This window comes from Truncatella angustata, assembly GCF_020726525.1.
Source record: "Truncatella angustata strain MPI-SDFR-AT-0073 chromosome Unknown BKA67scaffold_8, whole genome shotgun sequence".
Classification (NCBI taxonomy): domain Eukaryota; kingdom Fungi; phylum Ascomycota; class Sordariomycetes; order Amphisphaeriales; family Sporocadaceae; genus Truncatella; species Truncatella angustata.
Window position 1 is genome coordinate 1,026,354 of NW_025763388.1, and position 20,182 is coordinate 1,046,535.

General features: G+C 48.3%; 4 protein-coding genes across 4 annotated transcripts; 1 reads left to right on the forward strand and 3 right to left on the reverse strand.

The window, feature by feature from the left end:
• Nucleotides 1-432: 432 nt before the first annotated feature.
• Nucleotides 433-2,300, reverse strand: BKA67DRAFT_578073 (uncharacterized protein). The gene has a single exon (XM_046103673.1). The coding sequence runs from the start codon at nt 1,882-1,884 to the stop codon at nt 628-630; it is 1,257 nt and encodes a 418-aa protein (XP_045954135.1). The 5' UTR covers nt 1,885-2,300; the 3' UTR covers nt 433-627.
• A 7,828-nt stretch (nt 2,301-10,128) lies between these two features.
• BKA67DRAFT_539475 (uncharacterized protein) lies at nt 10,129-10,431 on the forward strand (the record flags this gene model as incomplete). The annotated part of the gene is made up of 1 exon (XM_046100642.1): nt 10,129-10,431. The coding sequence occupies one exon, from the start codon at nt 10,129-10,131 to the stop codon at nt 10,429-10,431; it is 303 nt and encodes a 100-aa protein (XP_045954136.1).
• Nucleotides 10,432-13,066: 2,635 nt separating this feature from the next.
• On the reverse strand, nt 13,067-17,568 carry BKA67DRAFT_393364 (niemann-pick C1 protein). The gene has a single exon (XM_046096636.1). The coding sequence runs from the start codon at nt 17,073-17,075 to the stop codon at nt 13,254-13,256; it is 3,822 nt and encodes a 1,273-aa protein (XP_045954137.1). The 5' UTR covers nt 17,076-17,568; the 3' UTR covers nt 13,067-13,253.
• Nucleotides 17,569-18,061: 493 nt separating this feature from the next.
• On the reverse strand, nt 18,062-19,300 carry BKA67DRAFT_539477 (uncharacterized protein; the record flags this gene model as incomplete). Its single annotated transcript, XM_046100643.1, has 2 exons — nt 18,062-18,163; nt 18,218-19,300. The coding sequence occupies 2 exons, from the start codon at nt 19,298-19,300 to the stop codon at nt 18,062-18,064; spliced, it is 1,185 nt and encodes a 394-aa protein (XP_045954138.1).
• Nucleotides 19,301-20,182: the final 882 nt, after the last annotated feature.

Here is a 20,182-nt window from a genome sequence, read left to right on the forward strand (position 1 = left end):
GGTTGGATATAAACGCCCATCATTGTGTATATAAACTTCGATCTGGAAAGCGTTTGTTTCTGTATATATGGCAGATGATGCGAAACCAGGGATTGTAGACTCGGAGAGAGCTTTTGCTGCAGAAAAGAGCGTCTGCTTGTATTTATGGCGGCATTGTCCCCTTTCGGAATGAGACATTATGAATTATTTTCAACATACATTATATGCCATGCTATTGACTGTCCGTCTGTGTACTTTTAGTACGAAGTAATGTGATAGATTCGAGCAAACCGAAGATGCCAAGCATTGGCTTCAGAACTCAGCTTTGGCATGTAAGAACGGTTTCGAAGTTTCTAATAAGCACGCTTTGATCGACAAAAACCAACAAGTTTCGTGGCACGGTACCCAATGGATCGGTGCTTCTTACCGTTCATATCCATATTGAAAGTGTACGTCTAAGATTATTATTACTCATTCCATGTTCGTATAAACTTCATCTAATCGTGTTCCAGTGCTGTCTTAGAACCACTCTACCATAACCGCTCCAGCTTAAATCTCATTGCAACCCAGAAACTCCAACTGCTATTGATGCCCCCGATATTACGCTGCAAAGTATTTCTCAACTGGCGCGCCACGCACGCGCTGTTCTTACACTTCGTCGCCATTAGTGGTTCCTCCGGCTGGCGCTGGGCTGGACTTTGTTCGCTTGGGCTTCAGATGCGCGGCCGTAGCAGGTGATGCGTCTGGGTCAACGGGAGCAGCGGCAGGCGATGGATCTACCGTAGCCTGGGCCGGAGGTGCAGGAGCAGATGCAGGTGCAGGAGCAGGAGTAGGTGCAGGAGTAGGTGCAGGAGCAGGAGTAGGAGAAGGAGTAGGAGGAAGCGCTGGAGCAGGGGTCGGGATAGGCGTCGATTCGGGTACAGGACTTGAACTTCCACCATCACTAGAACTCGAGGGTTCGGCTGCTTTGGCCTTCTCAATGGGCGTTTCACCATTTGACGGTTGCTCCTCGGCTTTGGGTTCCTCCTTCTTATCCACTTTCGCAACAACCTTTGTGGCGGGCGAGGCGTCTTCGGGCGCGGGCACAACTGGCACAACCGGGCCCGCGTTCTCTCCCGCAGGCTGAGGCGCGGCCGGCGCCGTGACAGCAGGCAACGTCATGCCCGGGTACTGGCCGCTGCGGCTCGGGCGCACACCACCGCTCGGGTTCCCATCGAAGCCGCCGGCGCCCGCCATGTACATGTCGGGGTTGTTCATGCCGTTGAGCCTGACGGCGCGCTCGTACAGGCGTGTCAGGCGCGCCACCTCGGACCGCACCGTCACCTCGTCCGTGTCGATCTCATCATACCCGTGCACGCCCTCGCTGATGCCCCGCCACATGACCTCCGAGTTCTCGATCTCGTCAGCGAGCCGCTCCAGGTCGTCCCGGTACATGCGCGACCGCATCGGCTGCCCCCGCGACTTGAGGTAGGCCACCAAGCCCGCGATGATGGTGTTCATCGCCCCGAAGATCGTGATGAGGATGTGCGACGAGGCAGACGCGCCCAGCGCCGTGAGCGCCGCGCCAAGCACAACTTGGGACAGCAGCAGGGTGTTACTCAGCGCGGCGCTGAAGTTGTAGTTGAGGCGCTGTGACGCCAGCAATGACGTCGTGCGACCGTAGAGGGAGTTCTTGTTGACGGCGGGCTTCTTCTGACCCGGGGCCAGACCACCCGACGAAGGGCATCCCGTCAATGTGCAGAACTGGGCGTGAGGGTTGTTGCCCGATAGGTCCTTGTGCTTAATGGTGTTGGCGGCCACCTCATCTTGGCGCCAGTATGGCAGCCGGTCCTGCGAGCGCGACCGGTATGTGTCCCGACGTACTACGTCTGACCAGAGCAGTGGTGTTGTTTCTGATCCAGGCATCTGGCCAGACGAATTTGATATTACTATTAGGAGAAAGGCAGCGTGGATATTGTCAGATCCTGGTCGGCAGAGAACCTTTTGATCAACTCGGAAGCGCTGGTACCGAAATGGAGGTTTTGGTCACCAGTCGGAGTAAGACAATGCAGAGGCTCTGGGGTGTCCTGGAACTAATACCAGCTTTGGCGATTTGCGACAAGTCGTACTACATGTATAGTTTCAACGAGAGGAAATAGATCGTGGCAAGCCAATCGTGTCTGCGATACCGAGAGGAGCGGTGACACTGGGAATGGGTCTTTACGAGCGGGAAAAAAAGAGAAGAAAAAAAGAAAAAAGCCACTCGGCACGTGGTGACTATCAAAATGACATGGGAATAAGTTCTTCTCAGTCGTGCTAGGCATAATAAATGAAGTTCCAGGCCTGTTTTGGTTTGGTAAAGGCGACTAGTAGATCGCTAGATCTATAGTTATTGCGCCGCTTATTTCGTGACAGGGCCCATTAGCGGCGCCGCTGTTTGCATGGTGCAGAGAGGAAGGCGCTAGACACATGAACTAGTCTAAGGTTAGTTGGTGCTCGTAGTGTCCGAATTATTTGAGGTAATTAAAGTAAGTACGTTATTAAAAGTGGAGGATCGATCAATCAGTATAGCGTCGCGAACCAAGTTAAAATGGATGAAGGGATCAATAAAGCACAGCAGATTACAGGAGAATATATGATATTATAGTGGCTTGTTCAAGATGAAATCTTCCACTAGTATAGATTAGCTATTGAGCAAACGATGTCTATGATGGGCTAGCTGGGGATATCACGCCAACTCTTGTGCCTGCCGCTTGGCAGATAACATACCGCCAATATCGAATAACCAACCACTACATTTCGGCATTGCTTATTTATTTGTTTGCTCGTTTGTACAATGAATTGTTATGTTAACCTATGACTGTTATCGATATATCACTCGCCAAAACAGTGCTTAAATGTCTGGGTGGCTTTAATATTATCATTAGCTCGTCGTTATCCGCCCCTCTCGCATACTGGAGATGACGATCAAGAGGCGAGTCCGAAAACATCATTGAGGTCACGGGAAAGCAGAAAGAGGGTTATCACAAGCAGGCCACCTCCGATGGCTTTCACTACTTCTGGATTGACACATATTGCATCAATAAGTGTATAGCGCCCAGCGAGCTTTCGGAAGCTATCGTCTCCCTACCAGAGTGTGGATAAATGTTACGTATATCTTTCCGATGTTTCTAAGAGTAACCGCGCCCGAGAGAAACATATTTGCGAGCGTTACCGAAGTCTGCTCTTCGAAACAGCAGATGGTTTAAGCGTGATTGGATGCTACAAGAATCATGGCCGTCGGTTTAACAGTGGCTGTAATGCGAATCTTGGAGACTTAAAGTGGAACCCTTCAAACCAGTGTCCGCTAAAGCGTTAAAAACCTACTATATAGTATATGGTATATACTATATAGTGTGTTCCGCGCTCTAAGGTTGAATCGACGCTTAGATTTATACATATAATCATAGAGCTAGACTGGACTCCAGATCTATTGCAAGCGTTGCCTAATGAGCTACTCGGAAGCACAAAGACGTTCGACTAGAACTGGCGTTTGCACATTCCGAAGAAGTAGATGGTATTTGCTAGGTAGGCTATCCGGGAAAGAGCTCGTGCGATCGACAGGTACATCTATGCAAGAGCCACATGGTTTCCTCTCTTTGGGAATCCCCTTCTATGTAGCATTAAATTGCGTCCTAGATTCTGTACCTATAAAGGTTGTACTATTACCTAGTCTAGTGACAATCCACGGCAGGATAGCCTAGAACGGGACCACCGACATGAGAATGCCGCAATTTCGAGGCCCGAATATTTTTTCTACTTAAGCAATTCTTAACCTCGAGGCCTACGCCCACGGCTATTAACCTCTCTCGTCCAATCGGGTTGTGGGGTATGCCTGGACCTGCAGGCTGAGTTGCAGGCTGAGTTGCAGGCTGAGTTGCGGGCTGAGTTGCGGGCCATGTGACATGGCTCACAAAAGCCGAAACAAGATATCCCCTCATTTTATTAGAAGATGTGCTCGAAATAATGCTAACTTGAAACGTGCAAACCTGAAATTCCCTATATCTCACTTGTTCCTTTCCATCGGCCCAATCTTAATTGAAATTCCGAAATATCTAACAAGAGCGTGCCTATACATGGCAGACCCACTGTCGGTGGCTGCAAGTGCCGTGGGTATCATTTCGCTCGGCATCCAACTGACCCAGTCCTTGGTCGCCTATTACAACGCAGTCAAATCCCAAGATACCGATATCGCTTATACGGTCCGAAAGCTAGATAACTTGCTGGAGATTCTTGATTCTATACGGCATCATGTCGATGGCCGCCGATTTCGAGCCGACGAGCAGGACCTAGTCAAGAGTATCGAATCTCTGGTCAATGAGTGCAAAGATTGTATACAAGAGCTTCAAGATGTGGTAGACAAGTTTACACAATATCCTCTCAACAGTGTTCAGTCTGCCATAAGAACAACGACCCGCCGCCTGGCCTATCCATTTCGAAAGAGCACCTTGGAAAAGTTGGACGAAGACGTCGACGATATCGTTGATCACTTGACATTGGCCCTGCAGTTGTTGCAACAGGAGGTTATTGGCCGTGTTCAAGATGATCTTGAAGATGTCAAGGCACTGCTCCGCCTCGTCAGGTCCTCACAAGTCTCTTCAGATATTCAGCAATGGCTTAAGGCTCCTGATGCCACTACCGACCTCAATGAAGCTTGTAAACAGAGACAACCGCAGACTGGACTTTGGCTAGTCAAGGGCGGATTATTCACTAGCTGGCTGGACTCTCCGAGATCTTTTTTATGGCTGAGAGGCTTTGCTGGATGCGGCAAATCTGTACTGTGCTCGACCGCGATTCAGTACACCTACCGGCACCGCAGATCTAACCCGAGGATTGGCATTGCCTTCTTCTTCTTCAAATTTAACAACGAAAGCAAGCAGGACGCATCAGCCCTTCTCCGGGCTATTGTCTTGCAATTGTCGACACAATCAGGTACCAGCACCGATCTCACACGGTTGCGCGATGGCTACCGTCAAGCTGCACCGCCTGACGATGTATTGCTAGACCATCTCCGTCGGCTTATCAGCGCGTTTCAGGACGTCTATATACTGATCGATGCGTTGGATGAGAGCCCTCGAGACAAGCATAGAGAGGCAATGCTTCAGCTTCTCGTAGATATTCGTGCGTGGGAAGAGCCTCGACTTCATCTTCTCGTTACTAGCAGGGACGAAGTCGATATTCGGAACGAACTCGACGCGGATCCCGCATCTATCATTGAAATGAAAAATAACGAAGTAGACCGAGACATTGCGGCCTTCATTTCGCAGAATCTCCAGATGAACCGCAAATTTGCCAAGTGGAAAAAGCATCATGGTACCATCGAAAAGGCGCTTACACAACGATCCAATGGAGTGTGAGTTCACTTATACCGCTCTCTCGTTGCATTTATTAACGTGCTATAGGTTCCGCTGGGTGGAGTGTCAATTCAGATCACTAGCACGTTGCCCACCAAATCAGCAATTACTTGAGAAGCTCCTTCACTCGCTACCGGAGTCACTGGACGAGACATATGCTCGAATGCTCAGTAACATTGCACCAGAATTGATTGAATATGCCCAGCAGATGTTCAGCATTTTGTGCTGTGCTGCAAGACCACTCTTGGGCACGGAGCTGTTAGAGGCTTTGGCTGTTAATCCCAGCGACGGCTACAAGTACGAAGTCACGCGGAAGTTTGATAATTTGAGCGCTCTTGAGGAGATATGTCCTGGTTTTATCGAAGTTGATACCGGCTACATAACTCAAATTGTCACGGTACGCGTCGCCCATTTTTCCGTCCAAGAATTTCTTGAGGCAGAGAGAATACTTCGGTATCAGAGCATCTCTCTTTTCCATATTCGAAAACCGCAAGGTCATACTCTAATGGCGGGTGTATGTCTAGCTCTGCTGCTTCGACCTTACCCAACGGAATGTGACACTTCTGAGAAAGTCGCCGAGGTAGATCCGATGTTGGCATATGCCGCTCAGTGCTGGCCTGAGCATTTGGAGCAATGTGATTCAAAAGCCTATATTGAATCTCAAGCATTACCATTATTTCAAGTCACAACCCACTACTTCGGTCGATGGGTTAAGGCCTGGAATGCTAGTCGCGGCCATGACTGGCCGGGAAAGCAAACACTGACCCCCCTCTGTTATGCTTCGCTTCTGGGACTGACTTCATTAGTAACTGCTGTTCTTAGTCAGGAAAGTGTAGCTGCGGACTCGGCTCTATTAACACAAAAAACGCCGAAAACTTTGAATGCCCAAGGTGGACACTACGGAACAGCACTACAGGCAGCGTCACGTAATGGCCATAAAGATATCGTGGAGCTATTACTCGAGAAGGGTGCTGAGGTAAACATCCAAGGTGGATTCTACGGAACAGCACTACAGGCAGCGTCACGTATTGGTCATAAAGAGATCGTAAAGCTATTACTCGAGAGAGGTGCTGAGGTAAACATCCAAAGTGGACAATCTGAAACAGCACTACAGGCAGCGTCATGTACTGGCCATAAAGATATCGTGGAGCTATTACTCGAGAAAGGTGCTGATGTAAACATCCAAAGTGGACACTACGGAACAGTACTACAGGCAGCGTCACGTAATGGCCATAACGATATCGTGGAGCTATTACTCGAGAAAGGTGCTGAGATAAACATTCAAGGCGGACACTACGGAACAGTACTACAGGCAGCGTCACGTACTGGCCATAAAGATATTGTGGAGCTATTACTCGAGAAAGGTGCTGATGTAAACATCCAAGGTGGATACTACGGAACAGCACTACATGCAGCGTCACGTAATGGCCATAAATATATCGTGGAGCTATTACTCGAGAAAGGTGCTGAGGTAAAGATCCAAGGTGGATACTACGGAACAGCACTACAGGCAGCGTCACGTAATGGCCATAAAGATATCGTGGAGCTACTAATCGAGAAGGGCGCCGATTTAACGATCGTTGATAATAACGGATAGACGCCACTGAATAGTGACTCTAACAATGAACATATCGAGGTGGTTAAGCTGCTTATAGGGAGTGGTGCTAACTCAAGGGTTATTAATAAGAATGATTTCGCACCACTTATTAATGCTATGGGGAACGGACACTTTAAAGTAGTTAAGCTATCTTTCGAGAAGAATGTTTGCTTAACGACTACTGATGGTAACGGGACTCCCCTATCATGGGCCACTAGACTATGAGGGGCAACATAGCTGTGGGAAGTTGCTTCTCTACATTGGAAGATATAATGTCAATGCCCGAGACTCAAATAGCCTTACTTTTACAATATGGGCTGCTAAGAAAGGTTATGTGAATATTTTTAAATTACTTATTAATAATGGTACAAAACTTTTAGTTCAAGATTCTTTGGGACAACATGCCTGTCTCTAGCGTCCAGAAACGGTCATCTTAAGGTGTAAAAATACTCCTCGAAAATGCAGTTGGTTGGAGCGTGTCTGACAAGGCTAAACTGGACGCCCTTCAAATTACAATTCTAGGAGGCTATGATTAAATAGAAACGCTTTTACCTTTTGTTATAGCCGCGCCTCCAGGTGACGTTTTTGGATTTGAAGCTTAGCGGGGGTAAAATACTTCGATTTACTCCTTCAGTCGACTTATTTGAAATCGATTATTTGTTAGAGCGCAAAGGTTGTCATAGGCAAAGTTAGGCTGTTTTATTAGCATTTGTTATTGGATTTAAAAGCTGTGTCTTTTATGTTTCAGTTGCCAATTACGACGAGACACAATTAAAGAGCTTTCGATCTAATCTGTTGTCGACTCGTTCGTCTTGATGAATATATTCCATTATTTAAACCTTACCTTTAACCAATAAGCAACTCAATTAGCCTGATACGGCATCCTTAAGGGACTGTATTGAACAGACCACCGTGGTCATCCCCATGGTGGGGCGGCCATGGTAGCCTGAGCTCTAGACTAGGTTAATAGGCTATTACAAGTTGTGGCCTTAGGCATCATTTATAAAGTTGTATGGTTAAACTACGTTCTGTAGCTCTTGAGATAAGAATGGGATCATCCTTTTTACACCACACAATAGTGCCCCGTAGCATTCGCACCATAGCCTTATACGTCCACGTTTGGATGTGACACAAATACGATCCTCTTACTTCTTGAGTAGACGATAGAGCAGATGGTATACTCATGAACGAAAGCCTAGAATGGGAATCATATAAGTGAGAGGTGCACCATTATTTTCTGATCGTTAATTCATTATATCATGGAACTTCCGTAGAACAAATCAAGGAAGCTGGAAAGAGGAAAATGTACCGAATTCTCGAGATTACCTTTTTATATATCTTTTTGAGCATCTGGCTGGTCAAGGCTACTATGTTATGAAGAGTATCAATAATGAAAACCTAACAGGATGGCAAAACCTGCCAACAAGGGAATAGGTCACTTAAGCCACTCATCATTGCCCCAACCACATCCTCTGGGCTCTTATCACGCGTGAACGGGTTGCAAATTCCGAGGTGAGATTATTGCTAGATAATACACCCGATTGTTTGCGCGCGTCAACAGCTTTCGGACAAAAATAGTGATACTCACTGCTAAAATTAAAGTCAACCAAAGTCATCGTGCGTAAAACTGTGCCAGATGAAGGTTGTTAAAGGAGGGGAACTATACATAGTAGCAAACATGGTGCTCGTGGTCATATAACTCGTCACATACCAGCTTTCCTATGGCTTGCACATTGTGATGCAGCTCGACATTCGGTAGTGGCTTCATTCGGAGTCTGCTCAGCAAGTTACTCGTCAGCTTTCGTGACCATTTCAGAAAGCGAAGTGAGTAAATGTCAAAGTCACTTGACCCCAAGTGTCAATTTCTGAGAACATGCACATCTCACTCCTTGTGGACTGAATGAATATTCAATGCCAATTCTTCCATGAACCAGAAAATGGTGCGATTTAAACTGACTAAGCTGCGACCCAGCACTACGCAAAAATATGAAGAAATGGTGATGAACGTCACCACTCTGTAGGGTCTTGATATTGATCAATGGGTGTATATTGATCCTCCGTAGAGTATTGTTCAGTGGCGTGGTCCCTCAGCTATTCTGAGGGATCCCTGAGGGCTATCTTTTAAGGGTGGACCTCTGGTATCTATCTAATTGGTGACACTAGGCAATCATCGAATGGCGACTAGACTACTGTAGAGTTACACGTCTTATACCTTCGCATCTCCTAGTTTTAATTCTCTCATGCCGCCGCACCTTTCCTGCGTGACTTTGTTCACCCGGGCCTCCAGGGCTCGGCGGCCGCCGTCGTCGTGCCTACGTTTCAAACAAGATGGTAATCGCCCGTTCTTGTTGGCCGTAAGTAGATGTTTTAACCTTTCTTCCATTCACCCCTGAAGCTGGTCGCTTACATTTGGGTTTTCATAGCAACCGTAAAAGAAAAAAGAAAAGGAAAAAAACCAAATGCAACTGACATGATAAGTAAATATTAGGGCTGCCTCTTGATGCCGTTATCATACATTTCCATGATTTGATCATGTGTTAGGTAATATGGTCGATTAGGTGGCGGTGATAACGATGAAAAGCTAAGATCCCTCTAATCTGTACAATGCTTCGCTGAGCCGCGATGAGCGGGTCCCTGTCAAGCCGAGCGGGAAGAATTTGAAGGCATCTGAACAATGTCTAGATATAAAACAGATGCGCACTGAACCTCGTGAGGCTTCTGGGGACATTTCACTCTAGAGTTTGTACGCGGAATTGACAATATAGTGAAATCTCTTACTCAGCAGATGGTTCAGGAACTTCGTGACGCCTACTTTGTTGAGGTTGATAGAAGGAGAGGCTGAAGACTACCAACCCACAATCTTGCCCCAGCACCGCCAATCTTTACGCTCTATGCGCAACTATAATGGCTCATGTGTATTTGGGACACTATTAAGATACTTTTGTTATTCGCTTCTATAAAATTGAATACTCTCAACTTTATATAAGCACTTTTTATACATCAGTACACCTTTTCTTTTCCTGTTTCCAAACCTAGCATGAAATTCTAACAATTTAGCTCGCTCTTGGTCTTAAGCTTGAGCTCCTTGGCGGTTTGGGGAGCTCCCTCGCTCCGAACCTCGATCTCGTTGTCCCCGCCGTCAAGGTGTCTATCCGAACCGGCCTATGCAGGGACACTAAAATGAAGCTTACCTTCGTCGCGAACCTAGGCGTCGTCTTCACAAACCCGAGCCCTGCGGATATTGATGAATACGTCAGGCTACGGTACGAGAGCATGATGACCCAGACACCCCGCGCGGATAAGGAGACACACCTCACGGCCGCGCTCTATGTCAAGAACAAGGGCGTCTTCCTCTGCTCCGTGCCGGATGGCCCAGCATCGGGAAGATCAGGGAAAATCAAGGAAGGCGGCGCCAATTGCCACGCCGGCTTGGTGGGCGCAAGTGCAAAATCGTACACCAGTCGTCTATATTCACGCCGATGATTGTACGGTGCACCGCTATAAAGTGTCGCTCGGGGTAAATCTTGCACCTGGAGGTAGGTACCCCGCGGGTTCCTACATCAGCGTGTATGGCAGTGTCAAATTCAAAATCCCTCGCCAAAGTTCGCCTTTGTTCTGGCGGGCGCAATCGGCCCTATCAACTCGTCTTACTCAACCGTGTTTGAAAAAATCAGTTTCAACTTCTGATTGCATAGATAGCTGCCGGAGTATGCTGTGGTGCTATGAGAGCCACGGGTGCTTATCAGGTATAGAGTGGGTCAAATTTTGTTCAGTTAGCATCGTTTGGGGGATAATATTAGTGTTGTGTTCTTTTCTATGTTTGTTTCCATAGGTCTCCATTATGACAATCGTTATTTTTCTCTTAACTATTATACTTCGAGTCCCCAGTGCTTAGACCTTCCCAAAATATAATCAATGTATCGGAAACCCGACTTTAGCGATCATACATGATATCTGAAACTCATCAGCACGAGGATGAGTATAGTGTACCCGGATATGACCCTTAAAAGCAGCTTCGTGATACCTTCGGGGCCAGATTTGCGAGCCATCTGCTGCGATGATGGGACCTTCCTTGCTCTCGCCATCAAAATACCGCCGTAGAAGAGTAAGACATTTCCCTCGCGCCTCGGAGTTATGTCCAAAACCCGTTATCTCCCTTTCGAGCTCGCAGGAGTAAGAGGCCTGAGTTCCACCAGAAGAACATATAGGCCAACCCCAAATAGATGAACAGGTCTCGACAGTCACGAAGTTGCACTAGAGGGGCCGTGAACAGCTAATAAGTAAATCAAATAGCTGGTGGAGATTGCGGTTCGGCCTCAACGTCTATGAAGAGGCCCAGATCAAGCTTGCTGAAATCGCACTGTCTGGTAAGATTAGTCAGGGCTATCTTCCATTGATGTAAGGGTTTACCACCTCACATGATTAACTTTACCCGACTGGACGAAAAAGTTATATTCAAAAATCGAAGGAGTTGTGAAGCACTAGGCGGCAGCCTGCGAAAACAATTTGCGAGCGGGGGGAGTTTCGTGTTGAACCCTTCATAACCGTCCAGTCGGCTGTCAGTCGGCAGAACTCTGAATCATTTTCATAGGAAAAAGATAGGCCTAGACATCTCTTGAAAATGTTGACTAACAAGTAACATAGGCAGCAGCAGTCTCTAGCAGATGCACCTAGTAGAGTATGAGCCGTATTTGCGTGGACACGTGCGTTGTGGTACACTTCTTGCAGTAGTCAAGCGTTACCAGCCCCTCCTCGGCTCACCATTCCAGGTCGTACAGCGCCACTAGATCGGAGTAGTTGAGGATCCGTGTCAAGATGCCGGTCGGAAGGTAGCACCTTTTTACCTTGTCTTCTGACAACTGCGCAGGTGACTGGTTGACGAGCGTCATCGCTGTCCGGTTGCGAGGAAATAGGTTTCCCAGCTGCAAATTGGACGGAGTCGAATAGAGCAGTCTATAAGTTTGGGCATGCTCGAAGGCTGTTCAACGAGATTGTGTGGTGTTTGTATGTTCTGAGTGTCGCAAACACGGTCGAGGCGCAAAGCTCCTGGTTGGTAGTAGGCAGCTAATCTAGCAACAAGTTTCTACCATTTCTCCGAGATGGCTGTATGCTGTCTTGCTTGTTTGCGAAGAGGTTGATTGTGAACTCTGTGGTTATGGAAATATATAGCATGAATACAGGGCTCCCTTCGAATAGAGAGCGCGCCCGTAGACACAGGAGCAGTTATTCAAACGCACCGTTAGGGAGCGAAGACACGACAGAGCAGATGCGCTCAAATAGGGTAGAGGCTTCAAGGCCGATAAGTCACTTTTTCTGAAAGTGAACATGTTTTAGAAATAGAGAATGCGTGTCACTCCCTCCGAAATGGCTTGCGAAATGTGAAGGAGATTGAAGGGCAAGGGGGAGCACTGCAGCCAGGTATGTAGTCACTTACATAGTGTCTACCCAGGAGCCTACTTGATTCAAAGAAGCAGACATGATCAATAATGGATATTATTTTCGTCAAGATAGTAGCGAGTACGGAGGCATTCTTCATTGGGGTGATTGGGCAGAAGCGGTCGAGTCTAGTAAGGAGGTAAATGCAGCATTGTAAATCGTAGGAGAGATCTGAATCATGTCACCCTTGAACCACTACATGGACAAATTCCATACCTCGATATAGCCAAAAAATTTTCTCAATAAGACGCCTACTATCTCCAGTCATTGACGTCTATATCTAAGATGGCTTTGTGATGCAATTGAGCTCCCCCACCACAGCAATATTCACGTACCTTACAAATATGTATATTTCTAATCGCAGCGGCGCATGCAAGAAAAGCCGAGAGTGAGCTAGGTTCATGTGTATTAACACCCAGCCAATACAATGAAGAAAACAACGCTGTATTACTATCGCTATACATAAATTCGAGTTCCCAACGCCGATTCCAGTCATGCTGTATACGTATGTCAATCCATATCCTCACCTAGTCGCTCACATATCCCCTCTCTTCCGCCCCAGCTGATACTTCAGGTATAGGCGAAAGACTTCGCCCGCGCGACGGCAGTATCCTGTTAGCACGAGTAGCTCTCCTTCCTCTTACCGCCTTGAAGGATTTCAAAGTCCTCATCCTCCTGCGTGAACCTCCACTGCTCCGCTAGAGTATGTTGCTCTACCACAAGATGCTTTGAGAGCGAAAGACAACCGATTGTTTCCATGGTTTCCATCCCGACAATTCTAATGGGTGCAATAAGCTCTCCTAGAATGGCATTTGCCTTTGTCCCCCATCTCCGACATCATGCCCCCCATCGACAGCAGACGGGCCACTCTAGTCCTCGTCTTCAGAGTCGGATGCATAATCTGGTCTGATGGCTCTATATCTCCTGTTCGCCAAATCCTCGACCAGTCCTCCCTCACTCTCAGGGTCGACATAGCCGTCGCCACCAATCAAACTCAGCAGTACGGGCAAGAAAATCAAGGCGTGCGTGGCTGCAAAGAAGACGAGCGCGAGCCAGACACGGAAGTAGTAGATCTCAAAGATCTTTGATGATGTAAAGGCCAGAACAAATACTCCAAGAAGTTTTGTGACTGTAATACCGCTGAACACGGAGCCACCAACGTTGACAAGCGCCGTCCAAGCACGCGCGTCACGACCCCTAAAGCGGTGTTTAGCGCGCTCCATGACGGAAGCCGAGGGGAACATGAAAGCGCGAGCGATATGAGCGCAGAACTCGACAGCGATGCCAACACAAATGATCAGGTTGACAAGCGATACGGCGTTAAGTGAGACATTAAAGACAGCCATGGCACCGATGATGTCAATTACAGTCATAACAACCGTAATTGTCACCGCGAGAGCTGTTAGGACAGAGCCCAGAAGAACCGAAGAGACAGCGAAAATGACCGCCACAGCAGACCCAAGAAGCGTGGCGCTGAGGTTGACAATGCCAGCATATTGGTCGAAAAAGATATAGAACACACTGTAGGGAAATACTTCAATGCCAGTATTAGCTTGGAAGTCATCAGCGATACGGCGAGCCGCCGCGTATGCGTCCATAAAGTCTTCCTGACTCCGCAAAGGCTTATGCATAGTGCGGAAGCTGCTGGCGCGGATAGTGTTTGCCTTTTCGTCGATAGAGACGGCCGAGCTGTAGGAAGCTTGTCCTCCAAGTGGGCACTCATCATCGGTAGGCGACTTCAGGAACTTCTTCAAGTAGTAAACGAACTCGTCACCCTCGGGCATCCCGTCCATTGTGATGTTCCAAGCAGGGTCGCGGTTGGCGAAACATGTCTCGCGGCCCTCTGTGCAACACGTATCATAGTCTGGGTTGAGCCATAAAAAGAAATCATCAACCCAGCTAGCCGTGGGAGAAGATATGTAAGAAACCGCGGGTCGCTTGCGCTCTTGCTCGAGGATGTTAGTGAGTGATAAATCATTACAAGAGGTGAAGCGAGAGCAGATCTCTTGTTGATGTTTGCGTTGTGTAGCATTCAGGTCCTTTGTGACAAAGTAGACAGGCGGGCCGGTGTCCAAGTAGTTGTACAAATCGTTGAAATAGTCGATTAGGTAGGAATCATCTGGAAGAGCTACTCGTTGATCGAGACCAAGCTTAACTTCAGGAATCAAGGCGATACCAGCAGCCAACACACCGGTGAACAAAACGATAATGAAGACCTTGGCCTTTTTGCCCAGCAGAGCCGGTGCATAGTGCTTCCTGATGATTTGCTGCAACCAACTCTCTTCTGGTCCGTCATAGGGTCTAGGACCTGTATGTGCATTGCCGTTCAGGTGAACACGAGCGGCTTTGACCTGAATGCAAGGGAAGCAGTCTGCCCGATGATCCTCGGTACGGATCTGATTATATGATAGGATTGAGATGAAGAGTGTCATCTGCAGCAGTGCATTGATAAAGACTGCTCCGGCGGCATAAATGGCAAAATTTCTTACCGCAGGCATGCCCACGAAAGCGCCGAGAGCGAACGAAACAGTCTCAGTAATAGCGGAGAACAGAATCGAAGGGCCCATGCGACCAAGAGCTTTTGCAATTCGCTCCTCGACCATAGCATCGGGGTGGCTAATATTGACTCGATCGAATTCGTGAACTATAAGGAAGATGTTGTCCACGCCGACCGCAAGAACAATAAAGGGGATGACTTCCGCAATAATTAGGGTTGCCTTGATGCCGGCCCATGAAAATAGACCAATAGATGCGGTGATGGACATCAAGACAATCAGGATACCGACGAAACCCAGTGTAAACTTGCTCTGTACCAATGCAACAGCTGGGTTTCTGAGCAACTCGCGGAGGCTCATGCTAGTAGAGCCCAGAGCTAGTGATGCATAGAGAAACATCACAATGTAGCTGATGACGACGATTGTGGCATCAGAGTTGGTGGACTTGTTCAGTTCCTGCTCCAGACTGATTTCAGTTGAGAAGGACAAGCGCAGCCCGAATTTCTCGGCAACCTCATCTTGTGCTTGTAAAAGACGATCTTTAAGTACTAGTTCCCAGTCCTTGGCTCTGGTAACTTCGGGGCTCCCTTCTGCATAATTGCTGACGACCCAGGTGGCGGTCATGGCAGGTGCGTTGGCAACGTCATCAATACCGTTGTAACCACCAAGAACCATATTCGGCTCAATGGGTTGACCAAAGTCAGGTCGGCAATTGACAGGGGATCTGGCGCATTCTTGAAGATCTCTCTTCCAGGAATCCTTGTCAAAGTACAAGTTATCCCAATAGGCTGCCACTGACTGTACCACACAAGCAGGGCCAGTTGGTTTGAAGCATACATCTTGTAGTGTAGCACCGAAGCTGGGGCTTTTAAGCTGCTTTACATCCTTCTCGAGATCCATCCACCACTTGATCACGTCACCGTTCAGGACAGGGCCGCCAGTGTCGTTGACCAAGAACACTTTTTCAGCACGGTAGAATGGGCCAAAGTTCTCATCAAAGAAGGCTTTCTCCTGAGCAGCTGCCGATGTTGGGCTGACCCAAAGCTTTTCGGGTTGCCTTTCCACGTCAAACTTTATCCATCCGACGCTCAGCACGATGACCACCACCAAGCTTGTGAATATAGTAATTGCCGGGAACCGGGCACAGACATGACCAAGCTTGCTGAAGGCACGGTCACACAGAGTATTAATCCTGTAGTACCTCTGAGGTCTGTCATACATGGCTCCGTTGCGGACCAGATGACCCTCATCATCGTCGTCATCACTCTCCGGGGCTTGCAGGACATGCAGCCGCTCATGCTGCTTGCGAGCGTGGCGGCGATAAGCAATATGCCCTGCAACCACAATGACAAGGGAGAACAATAACACGCTGTATGTGAAGATGGAGGCAAAAGACAGGCAAGGCAACACGCCCACCTTGCAAGAGCCCTTGCGCTCAACATGCGGCAGTGCCGGACACACTGCTGGACAGTCTACACATGAACATCTGTATGCCGGGTCTTCGTCATTGCACTTTTTCGGCTTCATTTCCTTGGGTGCCATGTCAGGCTCGGAATAGGAAGTTGGGAAGTTGATTTGGAAAGGTGAGCCGATGGCCTTCTCATCGCCGAGGAACTTGAGCATTTGCGTGTAGTTCTTGGCACCACCGCCGATGAAGTCAATGGCTTTCGAATTGGAAGGGCCGAACTTGACATCCTTACAGCTGTTGTAGAAACCTGTCCCATAATCCTTCGTAATGAGCTGATCTAACTCGGTGACCTGCTGCTTTCCGTTCTTATCCTGTGTCTTGGTGACGTTGATGAACAGCGACTGGTCGGGGGAACAAGTAAAGGTGCAGAACAAGTTATAGAAGTTGTCCTTGCAAGCCGGGCAGGATCCGATGATCTGGTTTGGAGTCGACATGGAGGACTTGAGGGAGTCGAGCTGGTCTCTGTCGCAACAGACCTTGCTGTCCCTCCACTTTGCGCCGCAGAGGGCCTCGATGTCTTTGGCGAAATCATCGTCTACTTCGGACTGTTGTTTGGCCAATCCGTTGTCGAGACATGGTAGCTCCTTTCCGAAAAAGCTCTTCTTCCCGCAATGTCCACGAATCGCACATCGGCCGGCCTCGTGTTTCGGCGTGAGGGGGTCTGCATTTATTGTTGTTGCAGCAAGCAGCACTGCTGTTGCTGCGATGACGGCAGATAGTCGTGTCATCTTATCGTCGCGGGAGCCTCAGCCTGAGCACCAGATAACTGGGGAAATACACCCAACAAGGTAATAATCAGGCACTTATCATGCGCGCATGACTTGAATGATGCAAGTGAAGGAAGACTGCTGGTTGATGTTCAATGATATGGGGAATGTTAAGAGTCAAAGGATCACCACACACGACGAGGGAAGCTCTGGAACGTCACAGGCAGCCTATGCAGCTAAGAGCTCTAGGTTAGTGCGTTTAACGAAACATACACATAGGCCCTTCTGTTTACAGACTCACCCCAACATGTTTTAACAGCTGCAGTATATCAGAATCGGTGTATGCGGGCATGTGAAACGTTTTCTCCTTCTTTCGGTTCTATTAATTAAATTTCTTGTTAATAGTCAGTGGGTAGCTGCCGACTTTGCAGCTAGAATATTCAACATATGCAGTAAATACATATTGACTGATATATGAATCACGTCTCCAGCCGCTCAGAAGCTCCGATATGTCTTGCGTCATACACTTGACCTGGGGCTTCAGGTGAAGCGGATTCCCTGGCGCCTACAGTAGGGTTAGTGTACTAAACGCGTCTTTTTAGGGGGGGCAGGGGGGCGGGGTTTGGGGTAGCAGGGATATCGCCCCTATGCTGTCACAAGACCATTACCTTGTCTCCACGTGCACCAACTGTTCTTGGAGGCGTCACATTTGAGGATTTTATGAGTACGACTGGAGAAGTTATTGAGCTGTAGTTTGTTGGACCTTTTGTGAACAAAATGTATTTGTGAAGTCAAGCTCGCAGTTCTGTTGAACGCTGATGCAGCACATTATCTTTTTGTCAGTCCTAGAAACAGATGTACTTGAACCTTCAAGTGTAGTGGCAGTCGTAACCGCAACGTGGTTGAGAGTAATTTCAATTCGGCTGTCCTGTTCTATGGCTGTAAAAGAAACAAACGGGGTCAAGAATTTGCTCCATTGCGCCGGGTATCAGTCTATATGAATCATGTTAGAGTAACGTCCATTCCGGATCCTCGTCGTCAGCTGCAAGCTCTTTCCCTATATCATCAGGTTTGGAATTCGAATGCCGCCGTTCGTGATTAGAAGTCTGCTAAACGAAGGGTCAGAGAGTCGTTTCATACTGTGCGATTAGATTTCAACATACCTCATGAATTGCCAAACGGTCCATTAGCACACGCATCTCTCTGAGATGGTCTGCTAAGGCCACCATATCCTTCTCGCTGTTCGGCTGATCTTCCCTTCCATCATCACTGTGCTCTTCGTCTACGTCAAGCCGAAGAAAAGGAACTTTGTCCGTATCTGCCATACCGAGACCCATCATGGCAGCTTCATGGCCACTACCGCTGCGTGTCCTCTTGTGTAGCTGTTTCTTCAGGGTCTCCCGCTCGCGAATCAGTCTTTGAACGTGCTGGCTCGAGTCTCTCAATAACGCATCTTGCTCTACAAGCCGATCCTTTAGTCTGGTCATCTCGCCTCTCCTGCTCGCCCCTTCGACTGCTACTCCATTGACGCCCTGCGCCCTCACCATGTCACGCCCATTCGCAACGTTTTGCACTGTCCTCCGTAACTGCACCTCGTATTCCCTCAGGGTATCCAGTCCATCCTGCAGACCATCCTGGATGCCTGGGTAATACTGCTTGAGGATACCGGGAATCTTCAGTGCCGGCTGTAAGATATAGGTTTCCAGGGTGGAGCGTGAGGCATCGAGGAGGTGTTTATTCTCTCGCGCCAGCTCAATCATTTTGCTTGATACCTCCACACAGAATGCGGCATTGGCATTGATTGTCCTGGTGAGGTTTGCGATGCGCTCCGCTAGGTCTTGCTGCGATTCATTTGGTTGGCGGGGCACTTGTCGCGGGTCAACCAAGTCGGCGTCCGATTCCCATGAATCCACGCTGGTGGAAGAGTCATGTCGTATATGCCTGTTTCTAGTGCTGCTACTGGTAACCCGTTTATCAAATAGTTGCTCCGTTTGGTGCCTTATTGGTGCTGGTTGTGGTGCTGCTCGTCTAGCAATCGTAGGTGGTCGCGGTGGCGTAGGTTTGTAAGATGGAATGCCGGATGAGGGCCTAGACGATGAAGGAGTAGAGGCAGAGGAGGGCCTGGTACGCCCGAGCAGCTGAGAAGAGAGCTCCAACTCGCTGATTTGGCTATCAGTCATTAGATCGTCGAAAAAGAGACCGCGGCCCTCATCGTCACCGGCAGGGCTCTCCATGAAGATGTCCATATTGAGCGCCGAAAGGCGGGGCTCAGAATAAGGAATGCAAGGTGAACAGACGTCGGAAATTTGTGAAATTAAACCACGCGTTGTTGATTCTTCATCTGTTTCTTTGCTTCCATGGAAGGGGCAGGCCCATGCTCGTTCCTTCCTCAACTACCACGACGGCGATGTGTAAGCAGATGTTGTTGGGTTGGACTTTGAGTGTGTGCACCAAATAGGTCCGGTTGCGGGTAGGAGGGGCAACCTTTGCTCAGCCGGCCATATTCATTTAGCAATACAATTTACAGCTCTAACACTTCAACCATTTAAGTTGAGAATAATATTAATGGCAGTGTGAATCGATGCCAGCTCGAAGGACGGTATGAAGTAGCCTTGTAAGTTAGCCTTCACCCGCGCAGCAAAGAAGGGTACACCTGGCAGCCTCATCATGCGACCTGACGCAAGGCAGCCATCACCTGCGCACGTTTCGCCTCTGGGCCAAGTGCACTACAAGTCACTGGCCCAACCTACTCAAACAAACCAGAAGCAACCTACTCATGGTACGCTTGAACCATGGTGAGTCGATGCAAAAGGCAGTGTTCTTGGGTTGAAGTATAACCTTCAAGCCTGAACGTGTGATTGGAGATTGCACATGCTTTATTGAAAGAAAGGACTAAACTAAGCGACGATGACGGCGTCGGGTGACTACGTACCTCGGTTTCACACACAGCTCGAAGTTACCACTACTGGTTGGAAAAGCAAGGCATCATGGCCCAGCGCATCAAATTTGTTATCAATCAAATCATTATTAGCAACTTCCGCCTCCGCATGTATTCGCTAATATTCGGATGTAATCAAATGTAGAAGAAGCTGATCTGCCAGTAGGACATTTAAGACAAGACTTGAATG

Coding starts and splice junctions, on each gene's coding strand:
- BKA67DRAFT_393364 (XM_046096636.1), bottom strand. CDS start 17,075: ATGACACGACTATCTGCCGTCATCGCAGCAACAGCAGTGCTGCTTGCT.
- BKA67DRAFT_578073 (XM_046103673.1), bottom strand. CDS start 1,884: ATGCCTGGATCAGAAACAACACCACTGCTCTGGTCAGACGTAGTACGT.